General features: G+C 43.6%; 1 protein-coding gene across 2 annotated transcripts in view; it reads left to right on the top strand.

The window, feature by feature from the left end:
- Window positions 1-16,469, top strand: part of DGKB (diacylglycerol kinase beta) — a 1,755,973-nt gene that overhangs the window by 665,097 nt on the left and 1,074,407 nt on the right. For both annotated transcript variants that reach the window (XM_078663763.1, XM_078663762.1), the window contains 2 exons: window positions 7,714-7,787; window positions 12,312-12,386. In XM_078663763.1, coding sequence (XP_078519889.1) covers window positions 7,714-7,787; window positions 12,312-12,386 — 149 coding nt within the window. The remainder of the gene's footprint in view (window positions 1-7,713; window positions 7,788-12,311; window positions 12,387-16,469) is intronic.

Genomic DNA, 16,469 nt, shown 5'->3' with positions numbered 1-16,469 from the left:
TGGGGGCCAGGGGGAAACTGGTGCGCATGGTGAGGGAAAGCCCAGGAACCAGGAGGCAGGCAGCAAGGGGCACAGGAACCTGGTAATCCGGCTAACAGGTGACGAGTGGCGCTGTGGGGGCGACCTGCCTGCAAGAAACTGGGCTTCTTTGGGAATTCACAAGGACATATTATTAAGCCCATGATCGCCACTTTAGCTGCAGTTTCCTGCTGATAAAAGCGGCGATAATGTATCGCCCTTTCTTGATAATATGGCCTGTGGTATGTATGCGTTCTAAAATGAAGTAACCCCATTAGTCTAGCCGGTTATTATTCTACCCTAAAGACTTATTGCATGCTACTTTTTTCCTCTTTGTCCTTTTTCCCTTGTCACAGATTTAGGAAAAATAAATAAGTATATAATCGTAATCATCATCATCATCAGCAACTTTATTGCGGTCGATAAAAGTGCAAAAAAAACAATACAGTAAAACACCGTCTCAAATGCATGGAATCGAGATACCAGAGTACAGAATTAGAACTGGAAGTTATTACTGTTACACACTCCTGGTTTAAAAAACAAAGTTCATAGCAGCATATACAAAGAGTCCATATAATAAAACGCATATACAAGAATTAGAGAGAAAAGGTGCTGATGAATTTCATGAACTACAGTATTAAAAATGTGACTCCATAAAACGGCGTATATTTAAAAATTGAGTTTAAAAAGAAAGGGTAAAAGGGAGACAGCCCAGCTAAACATGGGGGAGATTGTGTCAGCTATGCCCTGTACAGATAATGTTTTTTAGAAGCACCTGCACCCATACCACATAGATAGTAAGAAATGTGAAACTGCAAATACAATAGGGGGTGAAGTATTGTACTTCAGTAGCCTAAATACCTCTACACATCATTTAGTTCCCAAATTTCAACAGAGCTGTGTCAACCAGCGGCACCTGGGTTTTCTATAACCAGGGCAGAACAATTAAACATGCAACTCTGATTCCTCTGCGTGGTTGCAGGCAGCACAGCCTAGAGCAGGTGTACCTGCCCAATTATTGGTAAAGGCGCGTAATGGGAAGGTCCTATGCCTGAATGGAACATGCTCCACTGTTGCGTCATTTTTAACATGGGAAAAGAGACACAAAAGTGGCGCAAGGGGCTTGTAAATCTGCCCCATAGTTTTCTCGCTAGCAGAGGTTGGATCCAGTCCAGGGCAGGCTCTGGCCAATACTAATCTTTTACTCTCAAAAATGTGACTGTCAGTGAACCTGTTGCTGAATATCCCTGTGATCAGGCGGGATGTTATAAAAAGATGTCAGCTAGGAAAGATATTAACATTTCATGGGTCTCTGCAATTTGCACAAGGGAAGTAAAAGAACCATCACCAAGGATGGACTGTTCTGCTGCCGCTAGACTTGGGATAACTGCATCATAATCTTAATAACTTTGTGCTTTGTTACTACTAGTTCTAAAACATTTGACTCTTCTTATCCTGCCTTTAGTTTCCTTCCTGTGAGTACTTCAAAGAAATAATTAATCCTTCTCGTACAATTGCATTGTCGGCTACTTTAATTTTATAGCGTCTTGGAATTTCTCCATATGGAATACCCATGAACAGACATTTAGCGCCATATTTAAGAGCCCATTGTCATCCCTCTTGCACCATGCAACGTGGTACAAGAGTAGCACAACTTAAAAATGTGAAATATGAAGCCAAGCAAAGCCATTTTGCATGGCCCTGAGTGGCTTCATAAATCAGAAGTAATGCAACACAGCGCAAATCGCTGCGTTGCATTACTCTAACCTGGGAAGGTGTTCCGTGGGCATTGTGTGGGTGTTCCCACACAATTCCCATGTTTTGGATGCTTCCCTACATTTGCCAAAAGTGGTAAATTAGGAATGTGCCAAAAAGATATGCCTTCTCATGGGAGGCATAACAGTGAGAAATATCTCCTTGATACTTCCTTTTTCTCTGTGTTGCCTTTTGTAGCACACATAGAAAGAGGAGTAGGCCTCTCAGGATTGTTTTCCTTGCAAGAAGGTGTCCCTTTCTGCAGAAAAACAATCCTGCAGGCAACTCAAGCACCCTTGCTCCATGGTGCAAGCATGGCATAAGGATGCCTACGTTGGCACTAGACAGTCCATTGTGAGCCAGGGCTGGGGAAAGGGTAGGAATGCATCGTATTTCAATAAATACAATACATTCCTGTCCTATCTCTGTAATGCAGCACAGTAAGGTGAATTGCTGCAATGCATTGTGTTACAATACCATAAATGTGCCCCTCAAATGGGCTCTGGATTTGAGCTGGCCCTATAGTTTTCACAACAAGTATGCCATGGAAAGCTTTGCTTTTCTTAATAATAAGATTTCTACTCACCTCCCAGCAAGTTTCGCCCCTGTCATTGTGGTAAATGCAGTTTCGGTTACTTGCTTGCTTCAAGAGTGTTCGAGTGTTTCGCCACAGTTGGCGAAGATAGTGCTGATCTCTAGACATGTGTTTCTGGTTCTTTAACCGTCATCAGTAGAGATTACAGTCTTTCAAACTTGGGGTTTGCTGAGTAGGCTGCCAACATCTTTCTCAGGTCAGGTACCTCTCACAGGCATGTGGGTGCTTCATCCACGAGCTCGTCAGCTCAATGACTCATGGCAGTACTATTAAACAGGATATGGGGTGGAAGCACACTGCTTCACCTCCCAGCAAGGTTCGCCCCTGGCATTGTGGTAAATGCAGTTTTAGTTACTTGCTTGCTTCAAGAGTGTTCGAGTGTTTCGCCACAGTTGGCGCAGGTAGTGCTGATCTCTAGACACGTGTTTCTGGTCCTTCAACCATCATCAGTAGAGATTACAGTCTTTCAAATTTGGGGTTTGCTGAGTAGGCTGCCAACATCTTTCTCAGCGGTACAAAAGGGGGTGGTGATGGCCGTAGCATCTGAATCAATCAAACACTCACACCCAGTCAAAAGATCTGGGTTTAATCCATCACCGTTCTTTAGCCCACTCTGCCACCCCAGTTCAGACATAGCTATATGCAAATCAGTCTGACCCTGTGCCTCATGGGAACAGTCCAGCCCGAACTGCCAAGCCATGTCTTCCCTGGACCGGAAAACAAGCTTCCGAGGACCGGTTTCTGGCATTCCAGCCGTCCTCAGCCCGGCTTGCTTGAATCCAGTGGCAATGTGAGCAAGGGACTCACGTCTGAGCATACCCTGCCACACTTATGGTGGCCAAAAGCGGTACAAAAGGGGGTGGTGATGGACGGAGCATCTGAATCAATCAAACACTCACACCCAGTCAAAAGATCTGGGTTTTATCCATCACCGTTCTTTAGCCCACTCTGCCACCCCAGTTTAGACATGACTATATGCAAATCAGCCTGACCCTGTGCCTCATGGGAACAGTCCAGCCCGAACTGCCAAGCCATGTCTTCCCTGGACCGGAAACAAGCTTCTGAGGACCGGTTTCTGGCATTCCAGCCATCCTCAGCCCGGCTTGCTTGAATCCAGTGGCAAAGTGAGCAAGGGACTCACGTCTGAGCATACCCTGCCACACTTATGGCGGCCAAAAGCAGTGCAAAAGGGGGTGGTGATGGACGGAGCATCTGAATCAATCAAACACTCACGCCGAGTCAAAAGATCTGGGTTTAATCCATCACCGTTCTTTAGCCCACTCTGCCACCCCAGTTCAGACATGGCTATATGCAAATCAGTCTGACCCTTTGCCTCATGGGAACAGTCCAGCCCGAACTGCCAAGCCATGTCTTCCCTGGACCGGAAACAAGCTTCCGAGGACCGGTTTCTGGCATTCCAGCCGTCCTCAGCCCGGCTTGCTTGAATCCAGTGGCAAAGTGAGCAAGGGACTCACGTCTGAGCATACCCTGCCACACTTATGGCGGCCAAAAGCAGTAAAAAAGGGGGTGGTGATGGACGGAGCATCTGAATCAATCAAACACTCACACCCAGTCAAAAGATCTGGGTTTAATCCATCACCGTTCTTTAGCCCACATCTTTCTCAGGTCAGGTACCTCTCACAGGCATGCGGGTGCTTCATCCACAAGCTTGTCTGCTCAATGAGCTCACGGCAGTACTAATAAACAGGATATGGGGTGGGAGCACACTGCTTCACATCCCAGCAAGATTCACACCTGGCATTGTGGTAAATGCAGTTTTGGTAACTTGCTTGCTTCAAGAGTGATCTAGTGTTTCGCCACAGTTGGCGCTGGCAGTGCTGATCTCTAGACACGTGTTTCTGATTCTTTAACCATCATCAGTAGAGATTACAGTCTTTTAAATTTGGGGTTTGCTGATTAGGCTGCCAACATCTTTCTCAGGTCAGGTACCTCTCACAGGCATGTGGTTGCTTCATCCATGAGCTTGTCAGCTTAATGACTCACAGGAGTACTTTTAAACAGGAACAGGGGTGGGAGCTCACCGTTTCACCTCCCAGCAAGGTTCGCCCCTGCCATTGGGGTAAATGCAGTTTTGGTAACTTGCTTGCTTCAAGAGTGATCGAGTGTTTCGCCACAGTTGGCGCTGACAGTGTTGATCTCTAGACACGTGTTTTCTGGTTCTTTAACCATCATCAGTAGAGATTACAGTCTTTCAAATTTGGGGTTTGCTGGTTAGGCTGCCAACATCTTTCTCAGATCAGGTACCTCTCACAGGCATGCGGGTGCTTCATCCACAAGCTCGTCGGCTCATGACTCACGGCAGTACTATTAAACAGGATTAGGGGTGGGAGCACAGTGCTTCACCTCCCAACAAGGTTTGCCCCTGGCATTGTGGTAAATGCAGTTTCGGTTACTTGCTTGCTTCAAGAGTGTTCGAGTGTTTTGCCACAGTTGGCATAGAGAGTGCTGATCTCTAGACACGTGTTTCTGGTTCATTAACTGCCATCAGTGGAGATTACAGTCTTTCAAATGTGGGGTTTGCTGAGTAGGCTGCCAACATCTTTCTCAGGTCAGGTACCTCTCACAGGCATGCGGGAGATTTCGTGGGGTTTGGCCTTGGCCCTTCAGCCGCTGGTGTAGGGGCTCGCTTAGGGTGGCACTCTGTTCTGTAGCCCTTGGCCAGTCTGTTGGTTCTGAGTTGTCTGGTGGCAGTTCGCTGTTTGTGTTCTCTGCATGAGTCTTCTCCGGAGCTGTTATTTTCCCTCCTTCAGTAGCCCCCTGAGTTTGGTATTGGGGTGTCCTCCTGAGGGTGTATTGTTAGATGCGGGCCCTGTTGTGACTCTTTGATCTTTAGTTTGCCCTGGTCTCGGTGGCTTTGGGGGTTTGCCTCGCACCACCGGTGGTTGTCTGGGCTTCTGTGTCTGGCCCCGGTTTGGTTTGGTTCGGGGTCTGCTGGTTTCTGTCCCTTTGTCTTTCCTTGGGTGGTGCTCTGTTGCTGGCCTCGTTCCTTATGGGGTGTGGGCTTTGCTGGGTTCTGGCTTCTGGCTCTTCCCCTGTCCTATCCTGTCTGGTTGTGGATTGGGTTTAGCTGCCTGGTCCTTCTGGTTGGTCTTTTGGCAGCTGGTTTTCTTTTTGGTACACAGGCTTTCTCCATTCTGGCTCTGAAATGCTTTTGTTGGTCTGTGTTCCGGGGTTGTGTGCAGGTTTCCCCAGCATTCTTTTGTGTTTCTTGGCCTCTGCCTCTTGGCCTGTCCCTGGGCTCCGGCTTTGGTTCCTTCTCCCATACTGGGTGTGTGGCAGTCATCCTGTGTCGGCACTAGTGGTTAGTGCTGGACATTACTGCCCTGTGGACTGGTGCTCCTCTGTGAGATTTCGGTGTCGGTGTCCTCTGGGCTCTCTGGGGGCTAGGACGGTCTGGTTGTGGGGGGCTGGAGCTTGGTTGGTGCTTTCTCCCTTCCTGGTTTTGTCTGGGTAGCTCTACCCTTTTTGGTCCTTTGGGTTTGTGTCTTTGCCCTGCTGGCGGGCCCTCTCCTCTTTTTTTGGGGGGTTGGTCTCCGGTGGAACTCCTGTTGCTGTTGCAGTTTGTCCTTTGGTTGGCCCTTTCACCCTTCATGCCTGGTTGGGGCAAGGGGTGTGGGGTCTTCCCTTGCTTTCCCTTGTCTTTCTTTGGGGTTGGTTGTGTTTCTGTTTAACTTTCAGGTTTGCACTTTCATTCTTTGCTTGTGTTTTCTCTGTGTCAATTCTACTGCTGGGTCGGTGTGGTTGCTTGGTGGTGCTGGGCTTGTCGGCCTTTTGTCCAGTGGGTATGCTTGTGGGCTGTTCATGTCTTGTTTGGGCTTTGTCTTTTCTGGTCCTCTCGATGCTGTTTGTTTTGTTTGCATTGGCCCCTGTTTCCTTTCTTGGATTTCACCTTTGGGCTCTCTAGGGGTGCTTCCTTTTTGGCCTTAGTTTTCTTTGTCTTGTTGCCTTCATTGCATGCTCCTTTCTGCTTGGTGGTTGCTTTCTGTGGGGCCTCGGTGCCCTGTTTGTCCTTTTCTCTTGGTGGCTGCCTCCTTGGTACTGCTGGTGCCTTCTGCTTTCCGGGTGGTGGTTTCTGGTCCTTGTTTGTGCCCCTGTTGGCCTGTTCCTGGCTTGCTAGTGTGTCTGGCCGCTTTGGGTCTTCTTCCTCTCCTCACTGCTCTCCTGTTGTTGGCGGCATCTGGTGCTTTCTTGGCCGGGGCTCCTCCTCCTTTGTTGGTTCGGGAGGGGGGTTCCTGGATGTGTTGGCTACCCTCTGGGTGGAGGCACTGTGGTTTTACTGTTTTATCGCTTTTGTCGTTCCCTACTTGTTTTGGGGAGGGGGTCCTTTCTGTGCTGTGTGCTCTGCCTGTTGTTCCCCACGGTTCTCCCTTTTGCTTCACTTGGGATGCTGCTTTAGGTGTGATTTCCTAGGTGTGCTCGAGGATTTTTGAAATCCGGGCTTCTGGCTTTGATATTCTCCACAAGTAATGAATAGGACAAGTACAGGAAGGACCTGGGGGTAATGTCCTATTACTTATCGGTAATCTTCATTACCCCAGGTCGCTTGGCCTCATTCCATTCATTACGTCCCGCCGTACCTCCTGGATGGCCAGCCTTCCTGTTGGGGGCTTGGTAGTTCAGGCAGAATGCTGGATAAGTAGTGCTGATGTACTCCCAATGGGAATGGTTGGGCTAAGGCTCCCCACATTCCTCTATTCTTTTTTCTGTTGCGAGATGATTATATTCACAAGTAACAAAGGGAACCAGGCCAACGGGACCAGGAGTAATGAAGATTACCGGTAAGTTATAGGGTATTCCTCATGCCTCCTAATAGTTTTTATGAGATAAGCCTGTTTACCTTTTCACAAAGTGATTTATGTTTATGCTTCAAATGGGATAGGATGTTTTTTTTATTTACTTGGAGGTGGTGTCAACACTCAGGAACACACCAATTATGTTATATACATTAGTGCAGGACATTTGATTGTCTGAGAATGGGGCCTACTGGTTTTGGACATTTCTGATCAGCAGCAGGTATATTCCACCTTTGAGGACTTTTAGTCATATTCTCATAAGTTGATCAAAGTGGCCCTTATGAGGGTTTTGTAAGCCTCCAGTCTTTAATAGCCTATGGCTATCCTTTAGCTTTTACATCAAATGATTGTTATACAATATCTTTGGGATGACATTGATTATTTCATAAATCAGATATGGTTCTTCATGGGATGCTGGATTTTGTTTCTGGGAAAACATGAGTGTGTTTTAAGGCAAGTTATAGAATGTTGATATGTTTATCACTCACTGCTAGCTCAATAATTAACCTTACTGTCATTCTTACCATTTAGATCACATCCGTTCCAGGCACACATCCGCTTTTAGTTTTTGTAAATCCTAAAAGTGGTGGAAAACAAGGAGAAAGGTAAAGTAGTATTCTTCTTAACGGTATCCATTTCATGGCCTCTTGTCTAGCATTTGCACAATAAACAAAGACTTATTCATTGTGTTATTAATTGGTCATGTGCCTGCCTCTCCATATCAGTACATTTAAGTAGTGTAAGTATTGTACCAAACTATTGGTTTCAAGCTGACTATGTACAAGTGTGTACATAATCAATAAAATGTATCTTTATATATTTGTTTATATATTTAATGCATTTGCCAAACCACCATTTTACTTAATAGCTTTGTCAATATGTGCACATGATTGGAGCAGCCACAAATTGACTGTCTCACCCTGTGTCAATGTCAAAAGGTGAATATAGACTTCACATCAGAGACTGTCCAGGAGCTGTTGGGGTGCCATAACTACTGTCAAATCTGGAACACATTTAAATCTCTCTGTGATTCGACCTAACATGACTTGTGATCACACATCAGTCTTCAAACAAGCATTGGCATAGCCAGTAGATCTAGCCTTTTGGATCTTATAAGTGTTTGGCCATGGAACAGGTCTGGCATTCTGCATGCACATATATCAACCAATTTGATATTTACTTTCCCATGCAGGTTGCTTCATTTAAACTATATCACCCAGTTTGCTAGCACTTGATTCAGTCACTGCGAGTTTCTAATGAAAAACACTTCAAGTTCTACATTACAATATCAAGTGAGTTTTTTTTTTTAATTACCACTATTGTGCCCTCACTGAATGTGACCTGCTGCTAATGACATTTGAGCCGGTAAAAAGCTGAGTGGATTAAACACTCTTAAGCATTGCCGTTACCCTGTGTGTCGGAAGTTCCAATGCTGACAGACTGACTCAGTATTTAATCCTTTCGAGGTTGATAAACAGTAGTATCAAAATTGTAAATAGCACTACTGCTTGTCTTAAAAAATGTGGAGCGCAGCATCACGCCCTATTTATTTTGCTAGTCCTATAATTATAGCATTAGGGGTTAGGAATAGGGTGGTAGGGTGAACACAAGTTACATATTGTGCCTCAATGTAAAGCAGCCGATAGGTGCATGAGGAAAATCTTTGTAACAAATAAAGATGACAGACCCTACTATCCACTCCCATTCCAGGGAATCATGTCACACTTATAAATGTATTAGTTAATTTTTTATCTTGCTGAGACTCTGGAATGAATGAGAGAGCTGCTTATCACTTAAGGAGATAGTTTATCTTGGTTTTCTCTAAGCAAAGTTGCCAGCATCTTAAAGGAAACTTCTCTTTGTTTCATTTTCCAGCTCGCTGCTTTTCTATGCTTAAATATTCGCTTACCAGGCAGATAAACTACAACACTTCAACATTTCAATCAATTGCAAATCACGAAAATGACCATTTATGATGTTAGGTTTTCCTTTGGGCTTTCTGTTATACAGCGTACCAACACCTGCGCACACCTTTCAGTAAACTATGTTTGGTTTTCAATCTACCAGAAAAAAAGGATTCTGGTCTTCCATTAGGCAGTGAAACTCTGAAGTCCCAATCCGTCTGTGTACCAGCATAAATGCCCTCTGATTGTGCACATTTAAAATAAACCCATTCTTTGGAGGCTAATGGGCGGTCGTACAGATGTCTGTGACCGTTAAAAAAAAACACTTTATAAAACTAATTAAATAGCAACACTGAAAATAAGAAACATTAACTGGTGAGAAGGGGAGGGGTGGCAAGTTACGGGTTCAATACGTGAACTTTGAGCAGTCCCGTGTACTGAAACTGAACACACTTACCGAAGACAACCCTCACTTTTGAGGTTATGGGGTGTTGGTACAGACCTCAGATGTCATAATGCTTCTGGTAATGCACGGCCTACATGCCCTCTGTGACATTTAAAGAAAAAAGTGCTTTAGAAAACTAATTAAATGGCAATACTGAAAATACCGAACATCGATGGGCAAGAGGGGGAGGTGTGGTACGGCATGGGGTTATTAGATGAATTTTGAGCAGCGCCATGTATCGTAGCTGAGCACACCGAAGATACGAGCAGCTATGGGCGCCAAATAAGCAGGAAACAAAACAATGCAAAAACAGCCTCTTGAGGCTAAACAAGCGGGAGGGTTTTGATGCATGGAACAGGCACCCTCGGAACGCGTCTGACATTTGAACTCGGTCTTTAACACCTCCGAAAATGTACGCAAATGCACAAAGTAAGCAAAACACAACACTTAACACGAGCAGAGGGAGGGAAACAAATAAGAGTGCTCCAAAAGTATCATGAATAATATGAAGAGTAAGAGCACATGTAACGGGGCAGTCCTCATAGTAGGTTAACAAAGTAGAAAAGGAGGGACTACCCAGCATATTAACCAAAGAAATGCAGGCATTTATGAAGTACACTAAAAGGACTCAATTAAAAAGATGGGTGGTGCTTAAAGCCCATATCATAGAAACAGCTTTGCATACACTGACTAGGTGAGACCTATAAAGAAGTGCACACATTTAATGTATTTTTATGTTGTTTTTTGTACCTTCGGTAGTCTGCTTTTAACCCACAGCAACACTGATATATTTTCATACAGAAAATTCATGAATTTTATTCATTTTTATTTTATTCTCTGATATGTGAATACTGTTTTGAATGTAGATATTTTTCTGATCTTTTGTTGCGCTAACTAAATATGATACAAGATCAAAATTTATAATTCCATACTGAGGATGATATTAAATTGGGCCCTCTTTCGTTGTGAATTTCACTTTCGAACATCCCCGAGCCTACCCTAAATCAGCCCTTAATTAAAGATTATTTGAGAAGTGAGCATGGTCTGAAAATACCTTGGATTGCATATATTAAGCAGATATTTGGGAATTAGGAAGTCCCTGTTTATTTGAACATCCAACAACAATATATAAAAAGGATAAGGTGGCTGTTACGCATTTATTTTTGGATCACTGACGAATATTAAGGGAATATAATGAACTTGGAAAGCCACTGGTATGCCAATTTGCAGTGTTAAAATGCAATGTTTGGCTTGGTGCCGAATCGGGACTTATGAGCATAATATCCTATGGAATGTATATTTCGGCTGACAAGATATCTGTCACCATTGTGACTGAGTAACCCGTCCACTGAAATCTAAATCAGGCCGTTAAGGCAGTTGGGAGTGGGCCCTGTTATTGATGTTTAGAGTGGATACGATTAGTCATCTTTTATGTTTCCCCTTGTGACAGTTTGTGAATATGAAACATACAGGCACATGCATCATTGTTGGCTTCTGCGATTTCTTAATTGCGATTTTTAAGAAATCGCAATTAAGAAATCGCAAAAGCCTACGCATGAAGAAATCGCTGAAAATGTTGCGATTTCTAAGCATTCCTTAATTGCGACTCGCAATTTGTAAACCGCAATTAAGGAATACCTAAAGGTCCATAGGAATGAATGGGAAGACATTCTCAATTTGCGATTAGCAATTAGCAAATTGCAAATTGAGAATGCGATTTCAAGGGTGTAGGGGTGTCCAAAGGAGGACACCCTGTTGCACCCCTGAAATCAATCTGTGCACATATGTTGTGCACACACATGCCCTAAGGGCATGTGTGTGCACAACATGAAACTTTGAAAAATGCACAAAAGTGCATTTTTCAAAGTTTTCACAATTTACCATGAGGTTCAACCTCATGGTTATTTGCTCCCCCTAATTGCGAAATCGCTATTTTTTAAACTTTCATGCATTGCATTTAAGGAATCGCAAAATGCGATTCCTTAAATGCAATCGCAATTTGAGAATGTGCAAATATTTGCTAATTCTCAAATTGCGAGGGCCTTCACCCTTCATGCATCCCAAAAGCTGATTTTGTGATCGCAAACGGCCGATTTTTGCGATTCGCACCGTTTTGCGATCGCAAAAAGCTTTGATGCATGTGCCTGATAGTCTATGTCCATGTGATGGCTTCTCCGACCAATCAACGCTACATTTTATGTTTTTCTGCAATTTTTATGGTGTAGTTAGATCTCATTTTCAGCAGCTGTCTCTTTTACGGGAATATAGATTTAAACACTGGAGAGTATATCTTAATTTTTTGCAATTGACGAACATTTAACATCTTTCTGCAAATTCTATCAAATGATCATGCATGTTATAGTTTTGATATTTTCCTATCAGTTGTATTTTATCTGAAACGTATGAACTGTTAATTTATGTATGCCTCCTGATTTAATTGCATTTTGGAAATCTGCTATTAGGATTGTCTCTGTCTTTTCAATAAAGACTGAATACAGTGAATCCCACAATTCCATACTTTTATTGCTGATAACAGAAATAGGCATTTTATAATCTTGCAATGAGGATAGAGTTTAAGAAAGGTCAGTAAGGTAAATATTAATAAAACTGCAGCTACTCCTACTGGTAATAATAACAATAATAATAATATTATTAACAACAACAATATTGTGTTGGTGTAGTTTATTAAGATTTTGTATTTTAAATCATGCGTTCTCTTTTGATATAATTGTAATCCCTACATCTAAATATATTTCTCTACTTCTTTTTCATCTATGTAGAATATACAGAAAGTTCCAATATCTATTGAATCCTCGACAAGTGTATGGACTTGCAGGGATTGGACCAATGCCAGGGTAAGTGAAGTTCTAAGGATCTTCAGCATAACCACGATAGGTAATGCAATGGACATGGGATTGATGTATGATGGCATAGCAAGAACATTAAAAAGTCCTTAGTTCTCAAACATGATTGAAAGATGAATGTTATCATTAGTTAATTGAAACATAACTTCAAAGGAAACCGTGTATACATAAACACTGAACAAAGAGCAGCAGTAAGCTTTAAACAATGTTGCACCTACAAGCAGGACCCAAGGCATTAGTTTTTTCCCTACCCGCAATATAATATCAAAAATGCTTAAACTTGGAAATTCAAAAAAAATGTAATAGTGAAAAGACATGTATTACTTTTCCACATCCTACAGTGTCCTTTTATATGAAATTACAAACGCAAGTCAATGACGTCACTATTGGAATCATCTAAACAGCAGTGAAATATTAAGGAACAGCATATGGCATCATTAACTTCTGCACTGTTGACATTTATAGCAAAAGGAATAACCTAGCATGTTAAAGGCTACGTCTGAACAACAAAGAGAAAAATAGGCTTCAATGACTTAAACTACACCTAAAACAGCCCTGGTAAAAGTCAAGAGAAGTGAATATTGAATACGTAAACATCATATTATCAACATTTGTATTCACTCTATTTCCTACTACCATTCTTAATAAGAAGCTGTTGGAGTATTGACTCTGGTGTCACTCTTATAATCCTAGGCAGAAACATTAGGCCTCAGATGTATGAGACCATATAACGGTCTTTCATCATTCTATCTTTACAAAGCAGGTCCTCATTCTTGTTGCGAAGCTAACCTAACCTAACATTGCTGGAGCACCCCAGCGAGGTAATACACATCCTGTTGCTTGTCAGAGCGGCACATAAACCCTCAATCTGAAAGGGTCATTTTCAGTACTGTTTGTGTTGCACATACCCATACTTCAGGGCCTGAGCGCAGCTGCGTCTGGGAGTACTGTTACTCTCCTTGCCCAAAAGGAAGTTCCGGCACTCAGTGGGAGAAAACTGAGAAATGCTGGTACTCAGTACCAGTGAGTACCAGCCCATTTAAAGCACTGGTAGTAACATTGCGGGTGCAAGATCTCCAAACTTGTGGAGGAGTCTCCACACTCAGGGCAGAATCTTCTCATGCCGCACTCTCTGTAGTGTGCAGTGCAGAGATTCAGCCCTAAGGGGCCGATTATAATGGCGTATGGACCTGAGTCCGTCCACCACCATAGAATAGGAGGGAACCTCCGCTTGGCCTGCGGAGTTCCCTCCTGTGCAATTAGGATGTGACCGCCACCCTGGCACTATTTTTACCATTGCGGCAGGTGCGGCTTCAAGCTGCATCCGCCGCAATGGTAATAATGCATACATTGCATTTGTATGCAGAAAGCGGCAGGCACCGTGCGGTGCCTGCCGATTTCTGCATACAAATGCAGGGGGGTACCATAGCTACCCCCATGTGCACCCCCCACCCCCCATTCACCCAGGGGGCCCGCAACGGGCCCCCGCAGTGAAGTTACACATGCTTTTCCACGGCGGAAAACCCGCCGCGGAAAAGCATTTTTCACCGCCCATCCTAATATGGCTGACGGTGTCTGAGAGACACCGTCACAATATTAGAGCTTTTCCGCCGCGGTTGTAAGCCAACCGCGGTGGAAAAGCGGCGGACGGAAACCAGGACCCACCAGCCATCCTAATGTGGCGGTGGGTCTTTGGTGGGTCTGCAGAGGATTTTCCGCATCCTCCGGGCCGGCGGTCGCTTCCGCCGGCCCAGAGGATGCGGAAAATCCTCCATCGTAATAGGCCCCTAAGTGTGGAGATTCCTCCACAAGTGCGAGTGCTCCGAACTGAAAACTTACTACACATAAGTCCATTTGTGAATTGTACCCTCAATTCCATTGTTGACTCATTTTTGTCGCAATTTGTTATTATTGCAATAGTGGCATACAACAGGGTTTCAAATACAGGGAAACTCCCATATTGTGTAACAACATTGAATAATGCAATATAAAGAAACAGGTGGGAGAAGAGGGAGAAAGGGTGGGGAGTAGCGGAATGGGGGAGAGTAGGAGGGGAAGAGAGAGTGTCTAGGGTGTAAGGGGAAGGGTGTGGGATAGTAATGAATATCTGTTATCCGCTCTTTCGTCCCATTGTTGTATGATGGGCCTCTGCCGTGAGTCACTGTACATTGTGTATTAGCACTTATCCAGCATTGACAGTGCCAAGACCCTTATTTTAATGTCTTCCTAAGAAGAGGGGAGAAGGGGAAAGAGATGTGTTTCTGGAGTTTGCACATGGTGCAGGCGTGGGTGTGTAGGGGATAAGCCTGGGTGGAGGAGGCAGACCATCGAGGGGGTGGTTGGTAGGAAGGGGTTAAGGAAGATGTGAAGGATGGGGGGCCTGGACTGCTATGCTGGCGGCTAGACTGCCCATTGTGCTCAGTGGAGGCATGTGGGGGGTTGGGGAAGGGGAGGGCAGAACTGATCAGTAGTGATGTGGTTAGCTTTGAGGGGTATCCTGGAGAAAAGGCGCCCATGTTGGGTGAACACCTCGGTCTGGTCTTGCATGCCATATATGACGCATTCTTAGGAAGCATACTGTATCACTGCCACCATCTGGGCTTTTTGAGAGGGAGGAATTGGCAAGCTATTTTGACGAAAATTACAAAGCTTGCCTGAGGACAGTGCTGTGTGCAGGAGGCGGCGCTGTGGTCATGATAGCTCAGGCGAGCCTCCAAGGTCATGTAGTAGGATAACGGGGGAGTGAGGGGTAGCTGAAGGGGCATTGACATCTCCGAAGTATCCCCTATGTATGTCCAAAAGGGTTGGATTGAAGGGCAGACAAATAGGATATGAGTAGGGTTGCATTGGGTGACTGCACATCTCCAGCAGTTTGAGTATGGTAAGAGGCCAACCCTTTCTAGTTTTTGCAGAGTCCAATACCACTCATCGAGTGTTTTGAATCGTGAGAATTTCAGTCAGGCTTCTCTTGTGCCTTTTTCCAGGGCTAACACATGTTATTATGTTGAATGTGGAGCACATGTCAAATAGTATTTGACACTTAATAATGTGCTATCTGTATAAATACATAGGACCCTAAGATGTGATCTACAAACTATCGCAAAAATAAAAACTGAATGTTAAAAATGAGTAACACCTAAGCTGGTTGTGTGAAAAAGGTGACGCCTTTACAATCATCAAAATAAGTGGCTAAATAGTTGTACATGACAAATGAATGCATGACGAAATTTTTTGTATGATTTAAAATCAAAATCCCCAATGAGATGTGAGTAAACTTCTTTGTTCTATTGGGGTAAAAAATACAATGACACCATTTGAGTGAATTAAAAGGGGTTACAGAGAACACCTGAGCAACATAGTAAGCTAAAAAAAAAATATTTTCTGAACCAGCAATCATTCAGCATTTCACTTTTTTAACCCTTTCACTGCTAGGCCTTTTTGCCTTAGAATGCTAAGCCATTTTTTTACTATTTGTGGTATTGTGCCCGCAGGCCTCCATACCTTTCTACATACCCAGGCCAATTTTGCTAAAAATGTTTACAACATTCTAGGGATTCTAAAGGTACCTAGGTATATTGATCCCCATGGAGGAGACTGGGGATATAGCCGAAATATATCAACATTTTATTTTTAGGGGAAAAATAGGAAAAAAAGAGCTTTGAAAAATGTGTCTGTTTTTCTCTAAAATTGGCATCAATCAAAGGTTTGATGTGCTAAAGTCACCAACTTTCCAGCTCTCATGAATATGCAGAGCTAAAACAAAAACCATACTTTTTTACCACCGTTTTGGCCTTTTTTAAAAAGGTAGCCCATTGTATTTAATTGTTATGCTTTTAAGCTATGTTCAGTTTGTGGTTGAAACAGCTATAACACACATGGGTGATCCTTGACAGCTATAGATTTCTGAAATGCAAATAAAATGCTGAATTCAGCAAGGCGTCAATTGCGTAGGTCCTCAAACATTTCCTAAAGAACCTAACTGTTGAAATAAAAAAAATATTGACAATGAATAGGAAAAAACGTCCATTTGTGACAATGTTTTTATAAGTAACTTCCTTACAAAAGCAATATAAC

This window comes from Lissotriton helveticus, chromosome 10, assembly GCF_964261635.1.
Source record: "Lissotriton helveticus chromosome 10, aLisHel1.1, whole genome shotgun sequence".
Classification (NCBI taxonomy): Eukaryota; Metazoa; Chordata; class Amphibia; order Caudata; family Salamandridae; genus Lissotriton; species Lissotriton helveticus.
The sequence above is the reverse complement of the archived record's forward strand: the minus strand, read 5'-3'. Positions and strand labels throughout refer to the sequence as shown.